We start from the raw sequence: 25,769 nt of genomic DNA on the forward strand, positions 1-25,769 counted from the left end.
CGGTGAATGGTCGCGTGAGCGAGTAAGTATCGCTGTTTGGGAGTCCAGATCTGCGAAACAGTTTCAATAATCCAAACTTTTGCATATTCAGCAGACATTTTGGTGATAATGAGGTAAGGTCATTTGTGTTGGGCATTAATTGCCACTGAAACAATATTAAATATAACTACCCTCCTTCCTTTTGACACCCTATAAATAAAGAGGTAACTGAACGAATACATGAAAGCCCCAGACCATCGCCTTATAGCAATAATCAACGGATTTTGAGAGAGAGAAGTAGCAGGACACACACGCGCACGCACACACACACACACGCACACACACACACACACACACACACACACACACACACACACACACATTTTTCTGTTCGTAAACAGGTAAACGTCTCGTCTTGAAAATTCCCAAACCCATCACATAAGTTTCTCTGCGTCCAAGAAGCTGGGAATTAGACCAGTTCCATTAAAGTTGCAGCTTTCTTACCAGCACGGTTGGCAGCCCAGCAAAAGACTCAACAAAAAACATCTGGCTCTTCTTGTCTTCTTTGATGAAGAAAAAGGGAAAAGATGGACAACAAGAGTTTGTAAAGCCCTGATTTTTGGCCATTCCTTGGAAAAAAAAAAAAAAAAAAAAAAAAGATTAACAGGTCTCCCACATGGAAAATATTCTCTTTCACGGAGCACCAGCGAATTTAAAACGTTAATTGCAGCAGAGGAAAAGAGGGTGTCGGACCTAAGCTGAGCCTACTTGGATAAGGGGAAAGAGAACGCTTCAGTCTGCTTTCACTTTCATGCAAAAAGTGTTTGAAACAGACGCAGTGTGGGCCATCTGCGTCATCACCACGGTAACAGGTTGGATTTTTACCACCTTTGATTAAGACGAGATAAACAGTCTCTCTTGACGTTTGTTAGAACTCCACTATTTGACACACACACACACAGACACGCACACACACAAAACAACTACAGGTGATAATGTTTAGCCATTGTGTTTTCTAAAGGTCAATCAAACTCACACAAACCCCGAGGTATCTTAGAACATGGGCAGAAGAAGGCCACACAAATAGTCCACAAAAAAAAAAGAGAAAATATCAGATAGAGATACTCTTTACAGATCACCAACTGGCTATTTTACATATCCTGGCATATAAAACAACTTTTTGATCTTAGGGTTGGCAAGATGTTGAAGTCTCTGCTCAAAAATATTCAGACAAACATTGGATTTCGGATTTTTCCGAAAACACGCTTTGATTCCATCGGCTGAGATGCATCTCATGGCCCTTTCACACTGACCAAACAAACATCAACTGACACAGATTAACTCTGATGCCAGGTTGGCGTGAACTGAACCAACGTAATATCATTAAGTTTCTCTTCAACGGCACATCAAATGTCGTTGCACGATGCCTTGTTTATTTACCCCCCCCCTCCCCCCACACACACACACAATGGTTATTGGCCCTTCCATACTGACCAAACAAACATCAACAAACAACAACGCAGGGCTGGCGTGAAGTGATTCAACATAATAAGGTTAAGTCGCTCTTCAATGATAAATCAAAAGTTGTGGCATTGATTTGTCTTCTTCTTCTTTTTTTTTTTTTTTATTCAGTGGTTAGTGGGGCTGGCATCCATCCTGGGAGCAGATGTGCTCCGGGCCTTTGGCCAAATGGGCACCTGCCATCTGGGCCACACTTGAAGGGCAGGAAACACAAAAATCTCCAGACTAGTGCTTTTTATTTGAAGGTGAGTTCTTTCAGTCAGCCGCAGTCTGCAGTCCGCCTTTTCACAAGTTACATTTATAGATGAGTGACTACATATCATAACAGTGTCTACCTCTAAAGATGCCTTAGGGGCCCCTGGCTTCCTCTGGTAGACGGAGAAGACAGTGTTTTATGAAGTCTGAGCAACTCTGATGTTCTTTTGGCTATACTCAGATGCTGGGGGTGGGCATGTCATGTCACTTACGCCTTTCTCTCTTTCTCTCTCTCATCATCTCTCTCTCTGTCTTACAAATACAACTGGCCCACACACACACACACACACACACAGGAACATACACAAAAGTGCGGGTATAGGATGATTACGCCTCGTGAGACGTGCCAACTTCCGCGGTGCACCTGCCTCGGCAAGGAGCACCTGACCCTGGTCCTCGGAGGGAAAGTGAGATCATCAACCAAGTCGCAGCAGCGCAGTGGAAACATTCCTCACCAGTGAAGCTTTCTCTTCCACCTCTTTGGACAAACGTCTTTCGGGGAGCCTTCTTTCTTCCGTCTCCCATTCCATTTAAACCCTGCTGATTTACAGGAGGAAGAGCGGCACCCAGTTCAGCACAGCACAGGAGGTGTGAGTAATCTGTTTATGGATTGGATGTTATGTCCCACTGACCCCCGTGTAAACTCTGCTGTTACTGGATGATCAAAGCACTGACATCACCCTGGCGGGGAGAGCTGTTTGTTTTCACAGGGAGTCTGGCTCAGGTGTAGTGACTGAAAACAGACTTCCGATTCAGTCAGCTTCCACATCTGGGGAAAGGACTATGATGTCACGTTGTGTGCCTGAATCACATTAAGTTCAGAAAAAGAAAAAAAAAAAAAAAATCGCACACCCACACAAAGTACTGTCAATGTGGACCAGGCCGCACTCATTAACTCTGTCATATTATGGACGCTTTTACTGCAAGATGAACGATATATCCTTCCACCTTGTTGATGTTTCCATGTTATGTACTTTGGTCAGAAGTACCACAAAACACCTTCGTGTTAGTATTATGTTGATGTAACGCCTCAAAGTCCAAACCAATTAAACGCTTAACTGAAGTAGCCAGAAATGTAAACAGGGGATTTGGGAATTTGCGAACATGCAAATCTTGGCATGGCCCTCTACAACTATTAGCACAAGCTTGTCGAGCAAATCCCACAGCAATACAAACAAACAACATTACGTAATCAGCGGCAACGTGTGGTTCCGCTCTCAAGAGACTTTTTGGATACAACGGCAAAGAAGAGCACGTCACCATTTCTCCATGCGAAGCAGACTGAGACTCAGAATCTGACGTGAAGCGTAATAATCCATCACATATTTCTCACGAGCAAAGTGAGACAACAGCACGGCGGTTTCATAATCCGCTTCTCGATATCTTACGGATTTTTTTTTTTCCGGATGCTTCCAGTAAACACTGTGAAGAAAGAGCTTTTGGCCACTTTCAAATCAAAGACTCACAAAGAAGTCAGGATTACGTTTATCGTTACAAAAAAAAAAAAAAAAAAAAACAGGAAGAAGAAAAAGAACAATAAAACTGGTGTCTATTACATCTTAGCCCTTACATATCAGTGCCTCATCAGAACGGGCTGTGCACGCTGAGGAGAGGGGAGCAATAAGCCGATCTTCTAAGAGTGAGCAAGACAAATGAGAAGGAAGAAAAAAAAAAACCACGCAGTGCCATCGCCCCCCCCCCCCCCGGCCCCATCTCACCACGGCAGGCCTAATGTGTTTATTTATTTTCATTTTATTTTCATTCATTGTGGTCGGAAGGCCAATCTTAAGATTTATGATTTTTTTTATCTTTATTCTTTACGGAGCTAAAACGGTCAGCACACATCGTGCTAACCGGCCTCACTACGCTCGTAAACCATGAAAGCAGAGAAAGGTCCTGTCGCAATAAAATCTATTAGGTTCAAAAATATATATATACACACACACACACACACACACACACACACACATATATATATGTAAGAACAAAGTACAAATACATGACTGAAGGATAAAAGCTAAATTCAGTTATTTTGAAGTAAAGTGATACAAGTTTGTGCAGTTTTCATGTCACTTATCTAAGCCCCTTTCACACACGCACCGCAACCCTAAAATAATATAGACTCTAGACTCTAGGACCCTTTAAACCGGAGGGGCTGTATGTTTGAACACAAGTGTCCGAATCAGTCGGATCGGATCCTAAATGGACTTTATTCTACCAGCTCCCTAGCACAAAGTCTGTTTTATGTTCGACTGAGTCCATGTGCGAATAGAGCGGATTATTGTCTAGAGAATGCACAGCGAGCAAGTGCGAAACCGGAAGAATGCAAACATCTGAGGGTGAAGAAGAAGGGTCATTTACACAAAGACGCCAACAAAAAATGTCTAACCGGAGACGCGATGAGATTCGGGAACTTCTGTCGGCAAAGGTCGGTAGCCTCGTCCGCCGTTTTCGAAGTGCTGTAAACAAATCACTGTGATTTTCGCAGCGTGCATTTTGCGTCATGTCCTGCCTCCTGCACGCTCTACCTAGGTGCCACTCCTTGCCTAAACCAAACGGAGTACTTCGAGTAGGCGAGAACGCGTCTGACACTGACAGTCTCCTGTTGTGTGCAACATGTGTGAAAGGGCAACTTCGGGCAAAATGGGGACCTGATTCTGCAAACCCAGTCCGTAGCGCATATGTGAAAACGGCTCTAGTCAGCTCCTCCCATGTTTTCAATTCTAAACAGCCGTAAGATGGCTCCATCATCTCAGGGAAGAGTTTATGATCAGTCAGAAAAAAAAACAGGCAGAGTAGGAAGAGGGAAAATGTTCTAGGATTCTCCTATATTCAGATTATCGAATCGAGGTTACTGAACAACATGGACATTTTTAATTCAGTCTGACAAACGGAACCAGACTCCTAAATCAGCGGTACCCTTCTCCTCTTAACCACTCAGGCCTCCTCCTCTCATACCGTCAAGGTGGTCTACATTACTCAAATCGCTTATGGTGTGAAGTACTTGTCAGTCAATTTATCTGAACAGAGTTGAACAAGCTCTGGAAAATCTGAACATTCCCTTCTGACCACATGTGAGGTTTTTCCTTCTTCGAAAATGAATCGGGACAAAGAGCGTGAAGCGTGTTTACAGCTTGTCTGCAGTGCTTCTCTTCTCTTCTTTTTCTTTTAGGTGTCCAAAGCTGGGCATCTCGATTGGAATTTCGGCGTTGCGATACGGTGGCTAAGCTGAGAGAACTCTTCCTCGGATCAGCGTGTTAAAACCGGATGACGCAACGCGATTCATTTATCAACTTCACGAAAAAAAATCCGTCTGTCGGGTTGAAAAATGTATTGAACGTAAAGCAGGCTGAAGCACGCAAGGCCCAGTGCTCACCGGAGATGCTGAGCGCGTAGACAAGGCCCATCACGCACAAACAGAAATGAGGCCGGGTGGCAACGGGGCCAAAACGCGGCCCCTTGAATCTTTCTGCCGGCGCCGCCCCGTGGAGCCCGACTCCGAGCTGAATACACATGGCTGGGTTCGCAGGTTCGCTCTCGCTGGGCTGCTGACGACATCACTTATTTCAGTGCTCCAAGACAGTGGGAGCTGGAGGACCCTTGGAGCTCCAGGCTTAAACACATCCATTTCACTCAAACAGGCTTTCCAGAGCCTGCTGTGACACACGGGAGAGCTAGATGCCAGCATCAGCTCCCATGAGTTCCTCTGAGTGTGATAAATGAGACCTTTTACAAAGACACAGTTATGTCCAAATGTTTTAATCTTTTATGGGGCCTAAGAATACCTGGATTTTAATTTATTTACTGCTGTGCATGTGTGCATATGTGTGCATATGTGTGCGTGTGTGTGTGTGTGTGTGTGTGTGTGTGTGTGTGTATTTGTGTGTGTGTTTTATGGTTGAACAAAGCAATTATGACAACAGCAGAAGAACTTTTTTTCTTTTAAAAAGATGTTTATGATTAAATATGAGTTTATGTAAAAAAGCTTAGAAAAACTTCATGACTCAGACACAGCATGTAATAAGAAGCAAGTAAACTAATATTTAAACTCATTATGCTGAGCATCCATCCAACTAGTGAAAAGAGCTATAAATCTCTTTGTGCATTATAGCAGTAATGACATTCACCTGCTTGGTATCACTTATTATCAAATGCTCTCCTCATCATTTATTATGTGACCATGTAATATGCCATTCATATGCACTCTTAAGGGTGACATAAGCACATATAACTGCTCACAAATCTTTAGTTCAATATTCACTGTGTCAGTAAACGAAAGTCATAATGCTCAAAAGTGTCTAGTATGAAGTATTCAAACATTAGAAATTTGATATTTTTTCAATCCCTGCTTCTCTTCATAGCCTGTATAATCGTTATAGTCCTTATAATCTTTCTAATCCTTGACAAATGTAGGAAAAATGTTTATGATCAGTTATTAGAGCTCATTCCACATTTAAATGACATCATTAACAACAGTGGAACTATGTTTTATAGAAATGACTCTGGTGAGATGTTTGTTTTCATAGGAGGCATAACAGACTGATCATTCAGACCTTCAGTAAGCCAGCGCTCTCTGGGTTTACCCTGAGTAGAAACATCTGACTCGTCTTTCTTTGATATTGAGCACAACCTAGTGGCCACAACAAAAAGTACAACACGAGGACAGTGACATCAACAAATCTTTCAAAAAAAAAAACAACCCTTTTGTGTTTACCGTTTTCCGTATCTGAAAATGATGAAATGAAACAGGGGGCAGACTATTAAGTGTGCCCTGCACATACTGTGTCCTTACGGAGAAGAGAACCCTAGAATGACCCTTTTTAGACCAAAACAAAGCTGCCTTACGACAAATTCTTATGAAAAAATTCACCTGTCTCTACTTTGGAGTGGTCCGTTCGCTCTGTCACTTTCTCCTGGCTGATGAGGTAATCAACAATACGCACTCCAATTGGTGGCTCTGCATGATTCCACTCTACAATGACCAACGAGCTGCTGGGCTCATATGCATGGGACAGCCGTAGCCTGAGTGAGAGAAAAGAGCATTGCTTCGTCAACTCTCACTTAACATTTCTAAAAACAAATGATTAAAGAAATGAAAGAAATACAGAAGTTGTGGGCTGTTTTCATAATTGGGAGATCCATATGTTAAGTGTATGTGTTGGTTGCGTGACTTGCATGGGCTGTGGGAGTGGAGCACAGGTAGGGAGTCCATCTGGTCCAAATGCACTGGAGTCACAGCGACACCAGTCATCAATAACATCCCCTTTACCTGAGCACCACAACATACTCATCATAGCCTCCTGCAGCGCCTGTTCCAGAGAGAGAGAAGAGAGAGAGAGAGAGAAAGAGAGAGAGAGAGAGAGAGAGAGAGAGAGAGAGAGAGAGAGAGAGAGAGAGAGAGAGAGATGGTGTGTGTGTGTGAGTGTGTGTGTGTATGTGTGTGTGATTGAGAGAGAGACAGAGAAAGGAGTTCAATTCTAAGCACAACAAGAACACAGCTAATCATGGCCTTAGTGATGCGTGAACAGTTTGATTTTTAGGCAGGACCAGACAGGCTGTTGTTATTTTGCTGTTATGTTGTTACTTTTGTCCAGGGAGGAATCCCACACAGGATTTTTCAGTTAGCTTGATCGCTTGAGCTAACGAGAGCCAAGCGTCCAGCAGGAAAACCGCTAGGGAACATCCTCACCGGACAGTCTTGGCTCTCAACTAAAGTCATCCAGCTGACTGAGAAATGCCGACTGATAGAACATCACCTCCCCTTCGCTTAATTCAGCCAATTCTAATATCTGAAGTGCGCTACACGGCTGCGGCGCAAAATTGTTGTGCCTGTGACGCGGGCGCCGTTTGAAACCACTCGGTTTCGATACGTATCCGCGTACCTGGTACGTCTCGTTGTTGGAGACGAGCTCGTAGATGGGCGTGGCCTTGGTGATGTGCAGCAGGACGGGCTCTGTGGGACGTGCGGGCCCAGGGCTCATGTGGCAGAGATGGCAGGACAGCGGGCACTGACCCTGGCTGCTGCAGTCCATGCGCACCCCCGCCGCCATGCGCTTGGCGCCCGAGTCCAGCAGGCTGGCGATGTACGCCGGGAAAGTAAGCGTTCGAGGTTCTTTTTCCCGCTCCTCAGACTCATCTGACGGAGAATTTCCTGCGAGAGAGAGAAATCACACCCACTTGAGTTCTGCTATAAATTAGAAAAAAAAACAAGATAGAAAGAAAAAAAATATGTAAGTATAAATATATACGGTATATTAATGTATGTTGGTGTGTGTGTGTGTGTGTGTGTGTGCGCGCATGCGTGTGTTAGTGTGTGCTTTTATGGACTGTGTTGTGAATTGTTAAACAATTACGCACGCTTATCGGTTTGTTAATCTGCAAACCCGATAATTGCCTTAACGTTATTTAAATGAAATAAAGAGATGCAGAAAAATGCAATGGCAAAAAGAACATGTATAAAATCTTCAAGTTGTGAATGAGGACAGATTAAAACACACGTTACCGCAGCTGTCAAACGCCTGGTTTGGTTTGGCTTGTTTGTAACTCGTTTTTCAAAAACGCTATTGGGGGAAAAGTTATCTTCAAGAGTTTTTGTTTTTGAAGCACCAGTTGAGTAAAACGCTATAGCTTAGTCTCCATAGATTTTTCTGCTTTCATCTCTCCCCCTCCCCCAAAAAGGAAAGAAGAGGTTGGGATATGATTAACTGGCTCTGCTGAGTTCAGCATTTACATGAGCAATTCGAAAGCTCAACTGCCTATTAGGGAATACTCTCTTGCCATAGTAAGCCCTAATAAAATCAGACACAAGTCTGTGAGTCTACTGAGCTAAAAAAACAGAAAGCGATATTTCTCTCAGGCTGTAAGAGAGAGAGAGAGAGAGCAAGAGAGAGAGAGAGAGAGACAGGGAAGGTGGCCCACCCCTAACCCTGAGGGACATTTTACAAAGCCAAAAAGCAAACCCCTCTAGCGCCCCCCCCGCTAGACCCTGCTTTTGCGAATGAACAGGAATAACCGAAGCACAGACAGTCAGAACATCAATCAGCAGAGATTCAGCTTCGGAAAGGGCTGAGTTCCCGATCTTCTCCGGTTTTCGTGTTCTCAAACCCAACCCTGATAAGCTTTTTTTTTTTGTTTTTGTTTTTGTTTGCTTGTTTTGTTTTTTTTTGTAGTCAGTTCATTTTGAAGTTAATCCCAGTCACAGCATGCCTTTGCTATTCATTATCTCTGTTTAGCCATGACTGAAGCTCTTTGGTACTGATGTGGTGCTGACAAGCACTTTTTCTGGCCTGTCTCTGAGGCTGTCGCACAGGGGGGGGCAGAGAGGGACCTTCTGGGCTGATAGGAACAGACGTGATGGCAAAGGCGCCTGTTCAGAAGGGGGCTAGGGACGTCATCTGAGGTATCCGGAACCTTCCGGGAACCTCAGTGGGTCTGAGGCTTTTTTATGGAGTGTGACATGTGTATGATTAATCGTGGAGAGGTACGGGAGATGAGGAATTTTGCTGGAGGCTAAACTGTCGCGTTTTTCTTGTCGACTCATTTCTTTCTGCATGGAGGATGTGGAGATTTCGAGACGCTTGAGTTCAAGAAAAAGCAGGAGTTTCCGGAAATGAGTATATAGCATCTGTTAGGGAATACAACAAACTCTCCCAACACAGTGGTAAATGTGTTGATCATGCTGTGTTGAATTGGGTGTTATTTTGTTTATAAGGCAACTTACAGATGTTAGTACAGATATTGTACTCATGGTTTAATGTGTTAAACCTAGGACTGAGGGGGAAAACAAAGTAACAGAGGGAGAGAGAGGGGGGGGGGGGGGAGAGAGAGAGAGAGGGAGAGAGAAAGAACATATAACCCACAGTGCCAATTTGCTTTGACACATTTTCTCAGCTCGGCAGCTTGACACAGGTTTAATACATTACAGTAAAACAAGGTGCATTGCACAAGGACGACAGATGAAAAAAATCCCATTAATTTGGCCAATTTCTAAAAAAGAAAAAGGGTTATGTTTGAGAGTTTAGATACATTGCTTCTCAGCATGGATTCTAAATGAAGCCTTCTCTGACAGATAGCGGTTTACAAATGGCCATTTCATGCCAATTTTCTTCATTTCTTCTGTTATTCCAAGGTGAGCATTTTTAGATTCAGCACTAAATAACAAAAATGCGTCATGTTCAGGCAAAACTTCTACTGGCCGCGTTTGAGGTAATGCACTGAACTTAACACTAGATGTTGCTAGATGGCTGTAGGACCTCTCTGAGCAGAGTCTACCAGGAGCAATGGCTTACCATCTAAATCACATTACACTATCTACCCAGATGGGAGAATATAATCTGAGCCTGCCATATTTGTTAGGAGGATAACAAACAAAGTTATCCTTTTATGGCAAAACAGAATGGAGACAGAGATTGAAAAACAATTAATCACATGCCCTGCACTGGGATGGATGGATGGATGGATGGATGGATGGATGGATGGGTAAATAAATTAAAATATAATATTATAAAAAAAAAAAAAGGACACCCCAGAAGGTTCCATGGAGTTGTCTTAATATTACAGTATCTTAATGCCATGTTGTTTTTCAAAATTAGCATGGAAAGCATCCCAGAGCTAAACCGAATCCCTGTGACAGGCAAATCTCTCCAAACAGATGCCGGTGCTGCTGTGATAATTCAGTGTGTCACAATACGTGACAGGTTTCCACTGTTTTTTGGGGGTTTTTTTTGTCTCTTTTTTTGCGCCAAATGCCGGAAAGCATAGCGTTCTCCTTGGACCTGTTCTTGGCAGTGTTCACGCTGTACTCTCACACAACTACTACGAACACTGGGTGGTGTACACACGCCAAGTGCATGTCTTTTTCTCCGAGGGGGAGTGTGCGTGCGTGTGTGTTCTGTTATGAATTTTTCTATCCGTTCTGAACGCGCAGCCATTGTGACATCAGAGAAACAAGGCCAGAAGAATGGCGGGAGACCGGAGAGTGGACATCCGCACTAATAGAGACGCTTCCCGCCTTTCTGCCACGCTGTGCCAGTCTCTCTCCTTTTTTTTTTTTTTTTTTCCCCACCGTGCCTTTTAGCCAGCCTTTCAATCATCCTGCGCTCGATGCATTCTAGCCGTACGGCTTGTTGCCGGACCTAACCGACAGCCCTCTCTGCCTGTTAATAAAAAAAGAAAAAAAAAACAAAAACCCAGAGCCGTGGCTCCCGCCTCACGCAGGTAGAAGTGACTGTGTTTATTTACCCCTGATTGGGCCCGCTCTCGAAAAGAAAGAGGAGTGACATCTTGTTAGCGCGCTTTCCAGGGTGAACGAATGCGTCTGTCGATCCTCTGCGTCCGTTAATATGTCTCTACACCTCGCTCCGCGCTAACACACAACCTGACGGTCAGAGGGACAGAGTGGGAGGTAATTTATACAGAATTTAAGCTTACCTTAGATGGACGTTTCTAACCAGGGCTCGCTCTGGGCTAGTTTACACGGTTGAGAGTCTCGTATTAGTTGTATGTTGTATGTCATTGAAAGAGACAGGGAATAACAACAACAACAAAAAAAATATACGTACGTTGCCTAGGACCATTCGAGTCATAATTCAGGTCAAATTACATAGATAACTGCACAGCAAAACGTACGCTATGTGTGTTTGTGTGTGTGTGTTTTTTTTTTTTCTAAAAAAAACGAACTACTTCATTTCTGTCAAGTCATTTTTCGCAGCGTGATGAACTGACCTCCGGCACTAAGAAATGTCTGAAGTGCTTCCATAAATGCGGAGACACAAAGAGGAGGAGAAAAAAGACGACCGTTTGAGGTTCTCACAAGGATTCAATCAGCCTGAGTTCATACAGCTACCCCCTCGCATTACATATTTCATGTAGCTTCTGAATATATGGAAGAGGCATCCGTCTGACTGCAGACTGCGAGAGAGAGAGAGAGCAGGGACCTTACGGCGATGAAGCTATAATCAGATGTTTGCAGCTCCACCTCAGAATCACCGCGTTACGGCAGGATCTCCACAGCGGGGTTCTCCGCCAACCAGGTGCTGCTCCCGGGCTTTATCTGCCCCCGTGAGGCTCACAAACTACGGTTTTTTTGGGGGTTTTTTTTTTCCGACGAAGAGATTAAACAGGACCAGTGCTGTCAGAGATATTACACAGAACCGGGTGCTGTTAAACACACTCCCCCAACACCATCAACCCAAAGTTGTTTCATTTACACATTTGGCAGACATGTTGACCTTCAGAAAAAAAAAAGGCCTAAACTTTCATCTCTTCTAACTGATAAAGGGAATAATACTGGTGTTTAGGGGAAAAAAAAACGAAAGGAAGACAGGAGAAGGAAAGAGCGAACACCTGATATTAAGACTGGTGTTATTCATTAAGGATAGTTTAATGTGGTAAGTAACATTTTCTGACCAATGTACGTTGGCCTACAATAATGATGTGATGATTCATTAAAACTAGATATGAGGTGAGACAGACACACAGACAGATAGGCAGACAGACAGACAGGCAGACAGAGAGACAGACAGACAGACAGACAGACAGATAGACAGATAGATAGATAGATAGATAGATAGATAGATAGATAGATAGATAGATAGATAAACAGATAGTTATGTAACTATATTACAATATGTTGAATATATGTCCAGTATATAGATAGATAGATAGATAGATAGATAGATAGATAGATAGATAGATAGATAGATAGATAGATAGATAGATAGATAGATAGATAGATAGATATTCTGAATTTTTGCATGCAGCACGGCACTTGGCATATGAATCAATTGAATGACCCGGCTCTGTCACAACACAGGGATCTTTTCTTCCAAAAGTGCTCAAATTCAAATAGGGCTTAATATGGTGAAGCAGTACCAAACAGCTGCCCTGCGATGGACTGGCGACCTGTCCAGGGTGTTTCCCCGCCTTTCGCCCTATGTGCGCTGGGATAGGCTCCAGCACCCCCCGTGACCCTAATCAGGATAAGCGGCTTAGATAATGAGTGAGTGAGTGAGTGAGTGAGTACCAAACAGCCACTATCTGAACAATTCACAAAGGCATCGCCATGGTTTCACACTGCTGGCCCAAAAAGAAAGAGAGCACTGTGGTCAAACCTGTCAATCTGAAACAGAAAAATGTGTTTTCCTCCAAGATCTATAGTACTGTGAATATGTCCTTACAACACGGTCTTTACACTGCAATGAAAATGCCACACACGTTTCATTCAGTGTATGGACAGATACAATGTCTGTGATATTATTTTCTCTTTGCCCTTGGTTGAACTGGGAAAGAAAAAAAAAAAAAAAGTTTCCAGAAAAGGAGAAAACAATCGTATATCAACCTCTGGTCTCCGGATTAGAAACGGAGCGCTGTGTAAAGTTTACCGAGAGATTGCTCGCATTACGAAGGTGAAACTTTGCGATCCCTGAGACGGGCTATAACTCCCTGAAAGGATTTTCCCTGACATTTACCTTGAATAATTATGCAACTACATGTTTAGACGAAATCAACCCTCCTTACAAATTGAATCTGCTCTGACCTTAATAGAAATATGTTGGTGTTTTAAGAGTAAAATCCTCTATAGAGTACTGTGATGGTTGTACAGCCTAACTCTTTATACAAGATATATGAGTTATATGTGTATGTGTGTGTGTGTTTGCTGTGGAGTCTGGCCTTCTCCACGGAGGGACGAGAGATTAATTATAAAAAAAAAAGAGAGAGAATTCACTGGGGTCCGGTCTGGTCTGACCTCTAAAATGAGTAATCAGGTCCAAGCCTTGACTGCTCCATCAGGTCCCTGTCTCTAGCCCCAATTCTGTCACACACTGACACACACATACACACAGGTCACCCTCCGTTGACATGGCAACTAGCCTCGCTGGCCCTTTATCTTCACTGCAGTTCTGAACACACACACACACACACACACACACAGATAGATAGGGAGAGAGAGAGAGAGAGAGAGAGAGAGAGAGAGATAGGGAGGGAGGGAGGAGAGAGAGAGAGAGAGAGAGAGAGAGAGAGAGACATATGCAGCATATTCATACAAAATCCTCTATGCTGAGTTTCCAACTAAGACTCATAAATATGATGTACAAACTCTCCATTTATTTATTTTCTAAGGAAAGGACAGAGAAAGAAAGGAAAAAAGAGACAAACACATTGATTTTGAACAGATAAAACCTTTCCAAACAACCTGCGAGTCTTTGCAGCTCTTTGATACTAATTACTCGACTGGCACATATTAAATACACCAAGGCCACACGTCTGAACGCTGGCCTTAAAGTGAGCGTCACAACTGCAGCAAATGACAGCACTCAGGACCAGTCAAACCTACAGGTACATCAACAAAGAGGAAATATGAGTCATTTCATTAATAATACAAAAAAACCCCCCAAAAAAACACAAAGAGGTATTTCCGCTAGTACCACAAGACATCTGAGGACTTCATAAAGTCATGTGTACACTTCATGTTACACTTAATGAACTACAGCAGAACGCTTGACTGTCCCATCAGACTGGCTAAGTTACATGTTCATCATAAAACGGGCCAATAAAACTCTGCGGGGGAAGGGGGCGGGGATCTTACAGATGGTTTGGGTTCCACCTCAGTGCTCTGTGAGTGGGAGAACATGACAAATGAGCTACATCATCGAACTTTAATTGCTGTATAGGATACTTAACGCACCTTTGGTTTTTCAAACACGTACGCCCGAAGAAAATGAAGATGTTATTAAGCTGAAATGTACTTTCCACAGCGCAATTACTTGGCGATTATCAAAACATCGCCTGTCTTGATTTTTGCCCAATTCACAGATTACGAGGGCGTCGTGACAGCAGCTAATATTAGAGGAGCCTAGATATCTGACCCTTAATAACAAAAGCTAAAATCAGCCATTAAAAACATATTAATCACTGTTGTGAGCTTTCTGTGAACTACAGGATTTTTTTTTTTTTTTTTTTATTCTGAGTGAATTTATCGGCATGATATTGACATATCTGAAATGCGTACACGCCAATGCGGAAAAAGGCTAGATTAACCGCTCTCTATTGGACAGACAGATCAGCACAGCCTGGATATCCAATAACCTTCTGTCAACTGCTATGTAGGCACTTAAAACTTCACATCAAATCAATGTGCATTGACAAAAAACAACAACAAATTCACACACACACACACACATACACACACACAAACACACACACAAACTGAACCCAACCCAGAAGTGTCTGTTCTTCTGGATCAGTGGTGGCATTCATGACCCGAAACAAACAAGACAGTGCACTGTAATCCCCAAACACACACACACACACACTCTTCAAAAACAAACGTACAAACAAAGCTGCAGAAATTCCCTGTGTCAATCAGTTTTCATGAACGGAGTCCAGAGAGCGAGTGTGGTTTAAAGGTTTTCTCACACTGTTTCAGTCTTTTCTTTTTTTTCTCAAACGTATGCTTTCACACTGAGGATAGAGCCATGCCAAACCCACTCTTAATAAGCCAATGATTACACAGGTGTGAAGATGATTAAAACCAACCCTTTTCCCCAGCAGGGGTCTGAGAGGTGACTGGAATCAACCAATCACGAGCTCAGTCCGCCACTCATTCTGACAGCTTAAGCTAATTAAAAAAAAAAAAAAAAAAGTGATTCATTTTGGTACCTATCTACAATCAAAAACATAAATGAATGACTTTAAAACTGCTCATCTAATGCTTGCTTCAATATTTTCTTAGGGAAAAAGCTGTGCGTCTACTGAATTAGCTTGAAAGAAACATCGCATGGGGAGCAGGGGAAAAAAACCCAACTATTTTCATCTTATAGACACTCTCCGTAAGAAAGTCAATTGTTGTCATCTCAGGACACTTAGTGGGCTTTCAGGCGTCATACAGTGCCACTATATTTCCATGTAATTTCAAGTCCTCCAGGAGACCGCGGGAAGAGGAGGGAAAAAAAAGAGAGAGGGAGGGAGAGAGAGAGGGAAAGAAAGAGAGAGAGACACTGCGATTTGCTGATGACTTCCAGCAGCAGGGCCTATTTAGTCGGTCGATTTTAAGAGCAAATCAATCCGCAATAAAACAACGGCTTCCGCGGCTCAAATGTGGATATCTTACTAGAATGTAAAATGCTTATTCTGGGCTCTTCCCAGGGCTGGCCGGAGTGACGGCTGGATCCTGCGCGTCATTGCCTGATTTATATGCTCTGTTCCTGCCTTGGAGCCTCTTGCTCTGAGCAGGAATCATCTCGGAGGCACGAGACGATCGGTTATCGCGTCTTTGCCCTTCACCGACTTGTCGTCTTATTTTTACGGTTTGTGCGTTCTCTCGCCCCCTCCTTGCTTCGACGCGTTTCGAGATATTGCCCTTTTTTTTTTTTTTTTTGATTGCGTCTATTTAAAATCCATAACGTGTTCAATCATCTCTGCCTCTGGTCATGGGTGATGTAAGCTATCCTCGCTCATTACAAAAGCTCGTCGGGGGCCCTGCGTGCGCGCGTCTTTAGGGAGACTAAACACTGCAGAGCTTCTTATGATATGTGACTAAGATTAGCTTGCCTTTCAGCAAAGCCCTGAACCTTGGAGGTAGTAGAATTTTTTTTTTTTCCCCCCCCCCACAAGTATCAGTGAGAGTGGTTAAAGGGTCAATTTTATGGGTGTTTCAATGTCATTCTTAACCTCTCCACTTTTTCTTTTCTTTTTTTTTTTTTTTCTTCTTCCTGCAGTCCAACCACATCCACCGATCTTTGTGCAGGATACAATTACCACGGAAAATGATTCTCATTTCAGAAAAAAAAAAAGAATAGCAATTTGGTAGCAACCATAGCCATGATTAGAATTCTCCAGTTACATACAGCACTGTGAAATCTTCCATTACTGTGCAATTTAATTCCTTCAATAATTCTTCTGCATTCACTTACTCCCTCCGAAAGATAGTCAGTTTCCCAAAATCACTCCCTATACTTTTGTTTTTTTGGAAATATGCAAATAGTAAAGCTTCTGCTTGGGGTTTATCATTTTATTAACAGAAAAGTCTTGTATCGAATGTAACAAAAAAAGACAAAGAAAAAGAAAAAGAAAAAAAGAAATGACACTTGATAATTTGGATCTCTTGAGGTTCAGCTGTGACATTTGATTAAAATGAACATTTGGATGCTGTCAGGTAGTTCCTATTGCTGTGTAACTCAGAGCAGTAGGACACATTTGCATCAAAAAAGAGAAAGAAATACATGCATATAAATAAACATGTACACTGCCTCTCATTCCATCATGTATCATACCCATCAAATGATACATGACATACACTTTTATGTGTGTGTGTGTGTGTGTGTCCATTTGTGTGAGTGTGAGTTTTGTGTGTGTTTTTTGCCTGTGTTTGTGTGTGTGTGTGTGTGTGTGTGCACGCACACACATTTGTGTGTGTTTAGGGAGTACAGTGCACTGTCTTGGTTGTTTCGGGTCATGAATGCCGGCACTGATCCGGAAGAACAGACACCTCTGGGTTAGGTTCGGACATGGGTCAGCACACTCCAGAGACAACCTGCTCTTTCTCTCTCTGACAAGGCAGCTGCTTTCCTGTCAGATGAAACACCCTCACCTAAGACCCCCCCTCCTCTTCCTCCCCCTCTTCCCTCCCCAGTCTGCAATGTAGCAACCGGCCTGTTTTAATGGAAATCTCTGTTCAGGACTGTTTCGTCTAACCCATCTTTGCCTTGTAAGAGGCATTCGGGGTGTTTCCGTGATCCATTGTCAGCCAGTGACCCTTTAGATAATTAGATCAGCTTAGTGTCATCACCACAGCTAACAGTGTAGGTATCGAGGAACAGAGGCAGAGAACGAACAAGCACCTTTTTTCATTTTAGCACCTCAACTCCGTTTTAATTCACACATCTCTAGCTGCTCTTCTGCTATTTTTATCATTTATCAGTGCCTCCTCCCTCGGTAGTGTCGCTTTGTAAAAAAACGAACCCGTTTTGCGGTGTAATTTCGCCCGTTCCTCCCTTTCGGCTGCTGTAGAGTTAGAACCCAGACCCTCAGAGTTGGGACGTGACCCATTTCTTCCCTTTTCGCCCCTGAGTCCAGCCTGTGCTTACAGACCAGCGGTCCACCCATTGGCTTTACCCAGCATGCACTGCTCTAGAGATGAATCTGATGACTGAATCGTGTCCTTAGAGAAAGAGAGCAGGGTTGAGGAGGAGGAGGAGGAGGAGGTGGAGGGAGGAGACACAACGTTCAGGGCGCCTTTAGGACATGCCAGGAATACTGCTGAACACACTCGGGCCATCTGAGGAAAAAAGGAGGCCAGTGTGGAAGTGTGACAGGCCGTATCCCCCTCCGTCTCTCTCTCTCTCTTTCTCTCTCTCCCTCCATTCCACTGCTGCCCCCCAGCATTTGGGCCCTCCTTCTTCTCCTCCTCTCCTCTTCCTCCCTTGAGATGTAATTAACAAAGAAATTACAGTGGAACACACTGCCGAGAGGGGCCCTCTGTCTGCAGCTCAGCTAAAAATGTGTTAATCACGTTTTTTCATTAGGTGAGAGAGACAGAAAAAGAGAGAGAGAGAGAGAGGGAGAGAGCGAGAGAGAGAGAGAGAGAGAGAGAGAGAGGGAGAGAGAGAGAGAGAGGGAGAGAGAGAGAGGGAGAGAGAGAGAGAGAGGGAGAGAGAGAGAGGGAGAGAGAGAGAGAGAGAGAGAGAGAGAGAGGGAGAGAGAGAGAGAGAGGGTGAGACAGAGAGAGAGAGAGGGGAGAGAGAGAGAGAGAGAGAGAGGGAGAGAGAGAGAGAGAGTATATAAAAAGGAGATTCAGGCAAACTGTAGTACATTTCCCCCCCAAAGAAATCCCGGTTCCTCGTAATAATGAAAGTGAAATGTGAAATGCATTACCTGTATTGTAACCTGAGGTATGTGCTGCCTTTATCGTCTTCTACCGTCCATTCTGGGTTGGAACTCTCCATAGTATTAATTAGTCATTATCAAAATGCACCTCTAATTTAGTTAAATCCATTTCGCTAATGCATTTTAATGACGGTTCTGAAACCGCGCAGACACTGTGGGTTGCTACTGTAGATTTTTTTTCCACTAGGAGGCCAGGGAGAACTTTGCTTTTGTTATTTGATTAAAGCATTTTAAAACATGGCGAAAGAACCCTGCAAAATAGCATGTATCATCGAGCCATCTTTGTGGTACAGTAGTCTGAGAGGGTCTTTTCCTCCCTTGGATTTTAGCTTACACACCCTCTCATGCAAGCCCTTCTCCTCCCTGCAGAAAGACACTGGGAGGCAGAAAAAGCTGCATGAACCCCCCCCCCCCCACCCAAAAAAAAGAACATGCAGTAAGGTGTTCCTGCTGACACTGGCTGCTGGCTGAACTCCTGCGGGACTACGCACAGAATAATAATAAAATAAATAAATAAATAAAAAGGAAAAATCTTTCCCACACAGAAAGAGATAAGGGTTTTAGGTGGGGCTTGCTAGCTCTGGCCTCTGGCAGTATGTGTGTCGTCCTTGACCGGTTCTGTATCTAGTTGTTTAAACCAAAAGTGCGCTCATTTGCGATAGCAGAAAAAGCATCGCCGATTTACCCGACACGTCCATTTAATTCTTAATGTTCTAAAATCCTTGAACCTCAAGCCAGCTCAGCTCATGAAGTGTTCATGTAAGAGGGCCTGGTCAAGGTCAGTGCAAGCATTTCAGAACCGGATCCAATTCCCGAGTCCGAGTATTCTTCTCAGACGTGTGGCTGATAATATATTTTTGCTTAAAAAGGAAAAAAAGAAAAAAAAAAGGCTGGATCATTGCACATTCAGAGAGCAGAAGTGATGCTATGTCGAACTCCAGTGCTTACTCTACAGAGGCAAAACAGAAATGTGAAGAACTGCAAAAATTATTTGTGCTTTTGTCATTTTTCCTCCCTCTCCGTCCTCCGTTGATTTGCTTGGAGAATTGCTGGGCTTACGTGTTTTAGGTGTTCTGGGCTTGTTCTGTGAGTGGGGAAATTACTAAGGGAGAGTGCTTGGTAATGTGAAACCTGAAGATAGAGAAACAAATCAATAGAGGAGTCAACTTTTACAGGGCGGCAAAGCCCAGGCAGAGTAAAAAGACCCGCGTGTCCTTTACAGATCGTTTTTAACTCTACGCATGAATCATGACCAGTAAGGTAAAAAAAAAAAAAAAAAATGAGGAAGAGTGAGGACTGTTGAAATAAACTGCATAGACTGGTATCGAATAAACACATTTACAGAAAGCAAAAGCTGGGGCTTTTTTTTTTCCATCTGTGATTAAACATTAAAGACGAATTACAGAATGGAATGTCTTCAATCACAATATGAAAGAGGGGGAAAAAAAGTGTATTTTAACGAGCCGAAACATCAGACAATTCCAAAAAAAGAAAAAAAAAAGGACAGAAAGGAGGAGAGAATAAAACAGAAGAAAGCTACTGGGGCGAACTGGTCAGACTGGTTCTCTGTAGCTCACTGGGGAAAAATAAAGTAGTCTGTAGAGTGTTCTAGCGCTTCTTTCTCGTGTAGCGTATCAGGCCGAGAGTATTTAGCGTAAACAACGCAAGTACACGGAAAAAAAAATCACGCAGAACAGATTATCTGATTCTGTCAGGTAGGTCAAACGACTCAGTTATTCTAACAAAGAATCAGTTTCCCTTTCCTTAGGAGTGTGTTTATTTTGTCTTTCCTTTTTTTCTTTTTTTCTTTTCCACCCCTCACTCATGGCTTCTTTATTGTCTGGACCTATCTTCATCAAAGTGGCTAATGAGTTCCATTGGAACTCATTTCAAGAGGTGATTAGATTGCAGTAATAAATTATGTGTGTACTCAGCAGGATATTATCCTCCAATGGCTGTTCGCCATGAAGAAACACTACTATGCTCTCAGAATGTCATCTTCATTACCCTGGATTTCAGTGGCAGAGAATAACCCCCTCTCTCTGTCTTTCTCTCTCTCTCTCTCTCTTCCTCTCACACATCGCTCTCTTTCTCTTTCTTTCCGTGAGCTGTACCATAAAAATATCTTGTGATGTGTTGCTGTTTGCTGTTTAGTGTGTACACCCGATCATGAATAATTCATGCATCTGGCAACGAGAAAATCTGGTTGAAATTTCTAAACATCAAAAGGTGAAGATGTTCGCTAAGGACTGAGCTATGTCCCCCCCCCCCCCCCCCCCCCCTTCTTTTTTTTTTACCCACAAGCACACAGTACTTGTCAACTGAACTAAAATTTTTAGCTATTCAAAATTTCTCAAGAAAATACCTATTGCTCACACATGTTTTGATATGCACATTTGAAACAGTAAAAAAAAAAAGTGTTCAAGTGGGGATCACTTTCTTACTCTAAATGATGTAATTCAAGACTGCAGTGGTAGTCCACTGAATGAATGAACTGGTTTAACACAATTTATATTATACAGTTTATTAAATTGTGAACAACCAATTTTTTTTTATTCAAAAAAGGGGGGATAAAAAGGTTCTTATGCAGTCTTTATTTAGTCTGTGCTTGTTCTCTTAAGAGCAAGTGATGTGTTAGTGTGTAAGGTCACAGGGGGCCCTTGACTGGAGCAGTAATAGCACTTTGAATACTCATTTGACCGTGATCGGGGCGACCGCAAAGCGCCGATCGCGTCATTACCCGTCGTACAGCCCGTCTCTCGCCCATTACCCCTCCATCATCTCCTAACCCGCCACCCTGTCCTCCTGAAACGCTAGATGTGTTTTTGTCTCGTTCGCAATACAAAGAGCAAAAACATAATAATCACTAAAGCGTAAAACCATAAGCAGTCTCTCTCTCTCTCTTCTCGTTCTCTCTCTGTGAGAGGCTATGCCATGGCCAGTTAAAAGCTCTTCGAATACCTCAAGAGTTATTTGGAGAGGAAAGCTCGTGAGATACGGGTGGAAATGAGATTTAATGCTTCATTTGATGCCCCTTGTGTGGTAGAATTGGGGGGGAAGGGGTTTGGGGAGGGGTAGAACTATAATTAGATGAGATTGACAGCTTCTTTGAGGTAATTAGGCAAAGGCTGATGAAATTCCCAAGTGGGAGAGAGAGAGGGAGAGAGAGAGAGAGAGAGAGAGGGAGAGAGAGGGTGGGAGGGAGGGAGAGAGAGGGAGAGAGAGGGTGGGAGGGAGGGAGAAAGAGAGAGAGAGAGAGGGAGAGGGAGAGAGAGAGAGAGAGAGAGAGAGAGAGAGATGGCAGCTTGTATTTCTGGCTGGCTGGAATTAAAATGATTATCTTGTAACAAGGAGAAAGCGGGAGAAGTGTCCTCTTTGCTTGTTTGTAAATCTGTTTGTCTCTGCATTGCTGCTTGTAATGTGACCTCACAGTCAATTTCATTTTAATAGACTTATGTATATGGTGAAATAATTGTTTAGCCCTGACAATATGCATCCAATTACTGTCTTTCTGTTGTTAGGCACCAGATCTATCCAGACCTACCTCGATTCATTAGCTGGTTTCCTTTGTTAGGAAGTTTCCTCATTGCTTCTTAGTAGGAGCCTATTTATGCATAATGACACAGCTTCAGTTCTAATTGCCAGATGCCCTAATATAGACATGTTTATATCTCAGACTATGCAGTGTTATGATCTATCATAAGTGCCTAATATGAATGACCATGTTGCAAAATATAATTGCAAGGCATCATTCTTGCTCTATGCAATTACTGCCATGAGCGCCACAGAGGTGAAAATTTCAAAGTAAGCTGCTGGGAGCTTCACTGGGTATTTGGCGTTATTTTCTGTTTAAGACAAAAACTGTTAGATTATTGCTTTTGAGCCCCAAGTGATTAAACTAAATGTCATTATATTTTGGATCAAACTGCCTAAAGGTGATCGTTTTTTTCTGATGGCACATCGTCAATGCATGATAATCTCCGCCAAATGTTAAGCAACCCATAACAACCTGCCAGTCAGTCTGCACTCATTTTGTTGTTTCTCCACAAAAAGTTTTAGAATTACACAATAAAGATGGCACGAAATGGTCTGATCTCGAATATCTGGGGCTGGGTTTGGGACTCAGACGTAGAGCCGCTTAAAAAAAAAATAAAATAAAATAAATAAAATTATGTGGTGGGAAAAGCCATTTTACAGAGAAAGCATCTTTTTTTTTTTGGTTTGTGGATCTTACTGTTGTTGTATCTGCCAAAGATCTGACCTGGTTTTTTGTTTTTAATGTCTGCATCCCTGGCGTGTCTCGCAGCTCACGCACAGTAGTAACGGGGTGCATGCACAGTTCATCTTTAAGCGAATTCATACCACAATGAGCCAAAAAAAAAAAAAAAGAAAAAAATAAGTGCAGGATAAGTGCAGAGGGAAAAAAAACATCCATAGGCAAGGTGAGCTTGCTCTTGCCCAGCAGAGGGCCACAACCCGGGGCCTTGGGAGACCGCGTATTCTGCCTCCCCGGAGAGGACCTGCTGGATATGTTAGCGTTGACCCCTAGCTCCTGCTTCCCGGGGGGGGGGGCCTCTCCATGCATGTCGTGATGGGAAGAAGCTCTGTTAAATATTCATTTATCTCCTCTGCCTGTCTCTGTGGATACCAATCAATTTCTGAAATAGCACAACCTATTTATTTTTTCCCATAGTTCTGTGGCGCTCCGTGGCATGCAGGGATCAAACAGTCCTGCTTGCTTGGCTTGCGGAGTAAAGGCTGTTCCCTGCCTGTTATCGGACAAAAGAAGAAGAAGAAGGATGAGGAGTAGAGGATGCTATGTGAGGGATCGATAGTACAGGCTATTATGCCGTCTTTTTCTCCCCCAACATCTATGGAGAGTTCTCTCTCTTTTTTATCCCGGTCTCTCTCCGGGGTCAACTCTGACAGGGTTAGAAGGTCAGACGTTTCAGGATGTGCGTTAATGTAAGAAGAGATGGGATTTAGGGACTGCCCAAGCTTAGACCGGATCCCCCGTTGTGTTCAAAGGCTTAACCTTACACAGACGGACTCCAGACGTGACGTGTACTTCTCTTTCATCATGCAAAACATGATTCCTCTGCAAAAAAAAAAAAACCTGGCACAAAAATCTCTGTCCAACAGAAGGTACACAGCCTCAGTTTATTGTCATGAAGAGCCAATGGATCACTCATCACTCTCTGCTATGCCAATCAAAACCATGTTCAGGCAGCGAGTGGCTTGCACATGGGAAGCCAAGCAAACTGGGCTGTTTGATTCCTGCACTGCTTACCAGGGGAGAATTTGGAAAAAAAAAAAAAAACTCATAGGAGGACATCAGAATGCAGCCCAATCATTCAACTCCTCTGGATACATTTTGACCCAGATCTACTGATCACTGTTGAAAAGCATCTCCAAAATTTCACCATCTCCAAGTTTCTTATTGGTGAATGTGAATCTAGATCTATAATCCTGAACAAATCCAATAATATGCACCGGATAAAGAGAGAAAAGCAGGCTTGATACTGGCATATACTGCAGTTGGGAATATTTGTTCAGTAACAGTTGTGGAGTTGGAGGCTTCGCTAGACTTTTTAATACGATACCCAATCAGGCGCCATGCTGTTAGCTGGCTCCGCCTTCCGTTGCCCCTCAGCTAAATGAGCCATGTAGTCATTACTCCCGCGTTATCACGAATCTGGAGCGTGTTGCCTCTGACACAGCACACCAACATATCTAACCACTGTCTATCCGACCCTCAGCCTGTCTCTATCTGTATCTGTATCTCTCTCTCTCTCTCTCTCTCTCTCTTTTTTTACTCTTATCTGTTTTCATAACCATCAGGATGCTGTAGGAGGGCCAACTCAGTTCTCATTAATATTCACCAAAGAACATCCTACAGATGTCCAATGTTTTCAAGAAAGCTGCGATTTGAATTTTTTTTTTTCAATCACACAAGAAGGCGTGTGCAATTAAGCACAAAGTGAACCCGCTTACCCTGAAATTCAGAGGGTAGAGATTTAAGAATTGAAACGATAATAGAAGGTAGAATGGAGTTAGGTGGAATGCAGGTAGAATAGATAAATAAATGAATAAATAAATAGGAGGTTTACTGAAGAAAAACTGGTTCCCTGAAGAATCCTATATCATTATCATCATCACTATTAACAGTGTAATCTCACAAGGAGAAAGCAAACTGCCCTGAAACATACATACATTTAAAACAGCTTTCAAGGAACTGAATTTAAGCCTGAAACGCAAAAAAAAAGCTTTTCATTAGACGGTTGAAACAAAAACTGTTTAAGAACATAATTTCATTTATGGACCCACTACCATATTTTCTCCTCTTAATAACCGACAAGAGATTTTTATGTCTAAAATGTCGTCGAGTCCTTGGGGCGATGAGTGCTTGGATGCTAAATTTGTGAGTCTAAGAGTCTCCCCAAGAGAACGAGCAGCATGATTTTCACATTTTGACACCCCTGTGAAGTGTTAACAGAATTCAGAGCCAAATCCTCCGTCACCGATTCTCAGGCAGTTCTCAAGAGCTCTTAATGTGAATGTCTGCTGTTAGATTTCAAGCTGATCAACATCCCCCTAAACTGAGAAAAAAAAAAAAAACAGTCATAAGATAAGAGCCACTTTATCGGCCTGTATAGCTTTCATTAAAAACAAAAATATGCATATTTGGTCGCATTATATGCATTGGCTAAACGTCGATTTCAAACCATGCATTCTATTCCAAAAAGACAACAGTTTAACCACACTGGTTCCATTCCTACATAGAACCATAATTATTGATGCTGTCTCTGTTGTCATGCCTACATGTTCTGGATTGGTGAGACTGCTGTACTCTTCAGCATATGCAAATCCACACAAAGTGTCTGGAGAAGCAGAGGACGCCCATGCATTAAACATCAGCTGCCTTCCAATGCTCCCTCTACTTCACACAGGCCAAGATTCTAGGAGTATCTCCACCTCAACTGATATCAGACTCCAGGCTGGCCTCATGTGTGCACATTTGTCAGGCGGCAAAAAAAAGACAGAGAAAGAAAGAAAGAAAGAAAGAAAGAAAGAGGGAGAGAATGGAAAAAAAAAAAGAATGGATGAAATATTTATGTGACACAGAGTGA

General features: G+C 43.0%; 1 protein-coding gene across 1 annotated transcript in view; it reads right to left on the reverse strand.

The window, feature by feature from the left end:
* astn1 (astrotactin 1) overlaps window positions 1-25,769 on the reverse strand; it is a 163,258-nt gene that overhangs the window by 12,814 nt on the left and 124,675 nt on the right. Inside the window, exons 17-19 of the mRNA XM_030773550.1 lie at window positions 7,638-7,906; window positions 6,931-7,064; window positions 6,626-6,777 (exon numbers count right to left, since the gene is read on the reverse strand). Coding sequence (XP_030629410.1) covers window positions 6,626-6,777; window positions 6,931-7,064; window positions 7,638-7,906 — 555 coding nt within the window. The remainder of the gene's footprint in view (window positions 1-6,625; window positions 6,778-6,930; window positions 7,065-7,637; window positions 7,907-25,769) is intronic.

Source organism: Chanos chanos, chromosome 5 (assembly GCF_902362185.1).
Source record: "Chanos chanos chromosome 5, fChaCha1.1, whole genome shotgun sequence".
NCBI classification, from domain to species: Eukaryota; Metazoa; Chordata; class Actinopteri; order Gonorynchiformes; family Chanidae; genus Chanos; species Chanos chanos.